The sequence below is a fragment of the Exophiala spinifera genome, assembly GCF_000836115.1.
Source record: "Exophiala spinifera strain CBS 89968 unplaced genomic scaffold supercont1.3, whole genome shotgun sequence".
NCBI lineage: Eukaryota > Fungi > Ascomycota > Eurotiomycetes > Chaetothyriales > Herpotrichiellaceae > Exophiala > Exophiala spinifera.
Window position 1 is genome coordinate 3,923,642 of NW_015622515.1, and position 1,103 is coordinate 3,924,744.

General features: G+C 41.1%; 1 protein-coding gene across 1 annotated transcript; it reads left to right on the plus strand.

Annotated features, from left to right (window-relative positions):
* On the plus strand, positions 1–925 carry PV08_05176 (uncharacterized protein; the record flags this gene model as incomplete). The annotated part of the gene is made up of 1 exon (XM_016379520.1): positions 1–925. A coding segment is annotated over one exon (924 nt), but the record flags the coding sequence as incomplete, so codon positions are not given.
* Positions 926–1,103: the final 178 nt, after the last annotated feature.

Here is a 1,103-nt window from a genome sequence, read left to right on the forward strand (position 1 = left end):
ATGCAACGACTCGAGATAGGGTTGTTGAAACAAGATCGCACCGGTTGGTACAATCGAACCAAATGGCAAGATCATTTCCACGGTCGCAATCTTGTGTATCTTGCGTGGGCGACTCGAATGCCGGAGAAGAACGAGCCAGTACTACAAGAGATCTTGAATGTGTTTGATAGACTTGCCGTCTGGTCGGCTGATAGTGTTACTACACTCGATCATGAGTCACGACGTTGGTTACGCAGTGAACAGGCGACCGTGATTTCCGCCCGACCATTCAATCGACTTCAAAATGCCGACAGTGAGGATCGATACTTCATGTACATTCGACGATTTATCTGTTATACTTGTCGAGTATGGGACTCCGAGATTCAGACCCGAAGGCGTACACATTCTACTCAATCCCCTCAATGTACGAACGACGATGAAACCAGCAATCCGCAATCTTCTACAACTATATCTAATCCAATGTTTAATCATATACAAACTAATATCTTTTCAGTCAGGAGATCTCGAACACTATATCAAGAGATAGACTCTGACAATACTACTAATAATAATGATAACGACGATAACGACGACGATGATGATGACGATAATAACGACGATAATGATGACAATAACGACGATAATGATGACAATAACGACGATAATGATGACAATAACGACGATAATGATGACAATAACGACGACGATGATGATAACGATAACGATGATGATGACGATAACGATGATGATGACGATAACGATGATGATGACGATAACGATGATGATGACGATAACGATGATGATGATGATAACAACAACAATAATAATGATGATGACAACAATAATAATAATCATGACGATAATAACGAACAACTATCCAGATCATGTACACCAAACACAGAGAGAAGTAACGATGACACAACAGAAGACATTATGAAAGATGCGCGTGAGCTATTCCCATGGACTGATAACCAGTTTCAAGCAACCACGAACATGGTGAATTCCGTATGTACATTTAAGGATGATGAAGCTCGAGGTCGTCAAGTTACAGACTCGAGTAAGACCGAGGCGGTTCAATTATTTCTTCAGCAATTTATCTTTCATCATGTCGGTGGCGAGCCGTT